We start from the raw sequence: 1,676 nt of genomic DNA, 5'->3' as shown, positions 1-1,676 counted from the left end.
AGGGGGCGTGTAAATGACTTCTCTGTACAATTTTTGGAGGTAACTTACGTATTTTCCGAAAATTTCATACAGCAATACCACACGCTTGTATCCACATATTAAAATATCAGATTTACAAGTAAAAGCAAGCTATGGAATAAGATACTTTCAATCACCCAACAAGTCAATCAGCTTTTCCTTCATTTACACAGTTTTACTATAACTCGATGTATAACAAAATACACAAGTATACCATTATTTTTTGTATGCAGTATCCAACAGATTAGCAAAAATCTGTTAATAGTGTTGCATGCAGTATGCAACACTAAATTAGTTGCATGATTGAAGTTATAGATAGAACTACTTGAGGTGGAACTGAGCAGTAGATTGAGTCTATAACAAAGATTTAAAAAATACAATCTTTGATCACGAGATAACGTAAATTTCAGGATACATAGTTTAGTTCGACACAATACATGCAGCTCCAGAATTGCAAAACAACACAACACAACAACCACAAGAGTAATTAAAGTACAAAGATGTTTAAGGCAAGTCCTTAGAGACCTAGTCCAACAGTACGACCATCTCTTCGGCGAAGTCCAGCAGTGTATTGCTTCTCTAAGTCCATTTGGAGCTCCTTTTGCCTCTCTGCATCGTGGATGACTGGTTTGTTCTCTGTCGGCACGTCTCCTTTCACACCCTACAATTGGCCATAGCCACCAAGGCAACCTCAGACTCTAAAAGTGTGTTAGTACATACGAGGAAAACTTAGCTGAGATGACAAGTTAATAGGACTCAACACTGATGGCCCGCTATTACTTTTGATAATCTAAAGCAAATAAAAGGGAACGGAAATTACCATGAGTTTGTTGAACTTTTCTTGTCGATCACGATCACCAAATAGTGATGTATCCCATCGATGAGTTGACTACATAATCGACCATCAATTGACCATACAAAGAACAAGAGAGTGAATAACATTGAGCATTTGATAAAGAGATATAACAAGCAAAAAATAAACATCTGTTGATGCAACAGCCAAAATCAAGTTGCTACAGCCTGTGAGCAAAATGGATCAAATAAGACTTTAAGACGTGTATCCCCTTGAAATGGAACTAATTTATCGAGATTATACACAAGCTGCAACTTATTTCACACTGTTGCCCCCGTAAGCTGACAAAGGAGATACCAAGTTTTATGGAGAGGTGAAGAAGGTGCAGCAGGTTGACATGCAGAGTAATAATATGGGAATAACTTCCCACACCTGCAGGAACACAAAGAGAAGAAGAGGACACATAGGTAGAGCAAAATTACCTCTTCAGTATTAGTGGTGGTTTTCTTGTTTCCCCACAGCAGCTTCTTCTTTTGGTCAGTAGTCATGATACCCGTTCCAATAAGGTTTCTATTAACTGTTATGTTGCAAAGGTTAAATCAATAAGATAATATGAATAGCCTAATGAATTACTGAGAAATATAATTGCAAACATAAGAACTTTGTAATAGTTCTTGAATAAAGCACATATAGTCAAACAACCATCAGTATAGACCACTAAAGAAACATATAAATAAATACTATACATATAAACATATTGTACAGATGCTACTTCCCATCTATGCTACATGGTGCCTTGGCAAGCCTCCAAGCACTTAGCGCAATGGACGACCAAGTGGTCATGGCTGTGTCAAGTGAAAATTGT

General features: G+C 37.1%; 1 protein-coding gene across 1 annotated transcript; it reads right to left on the bottom strand.

Moving 5' to 3' along the window:
* Positions 1-381: 381 nt before the first annotated feature.
* Positions 382-1,456, bottom strand: LOC125861789 (uncharacterized). Its single transcript, XM_049541654.1, has 3 exons — positions 1,294-1,456; positions 839-907; positions 382-679 (listed from the first exon to the last, which is right to left on the bottom strand). Exons 1-3 carry the CDS (start codon positions 1,357-1,359, stop codon positions 536-538), a joined length of 279 nt encoding a protein of 92 aa, XP_049397611.1. The 5' UTR covers positions 1,360-1,456; the 3' UTR covers positions 382-535.
* Positions 1,457-1,676: the final 220 nt, after the last annotated feature.

The sequence above is a fragment of the Solanum stenotomum genome, chromosome 4, assembly GCF_019186545.1.
Source record: "Solanum stenotomum isolate F172 chromosome 4, ASM1918654v1, whole genome shotgun sequence".
NCBI classification, from domain to species: domain Eukaryota; kingdom Viridiplantae; phylum Streptophyta; class Magnoliopsida; order Solanales; family Solanaceae; genus Solanum; species Solanum stenotomum.
The sequence above is the reverse complement of the archived record's forward strand: the minus strand, read 5'-3'. Positions and strand labels throughout refer to the sequence as shown.

Coding starts and splice junctions, on each gene's coding strand:
- LOC125861789 (XM_049541654.1), bottom strand. CDS start 1,359: ATGACTACTGACCAAAAGAAGAAGCTGCTGTGGGGAAACAAGAAAACC. Junction 908..1,293: donor CCACCACTAATACTGAAGAG/GTAATTTTGCTC, acceptor TCGATTATGTAG/TCAACTCATCGATGGGATAC. Junction 680..838: donor AAAAGTTCAACAAACTCATG/GTAATTTCCGTT, acceptor GGCCAATTGTAG/GGTGTGAAAGGAGACGTGCC.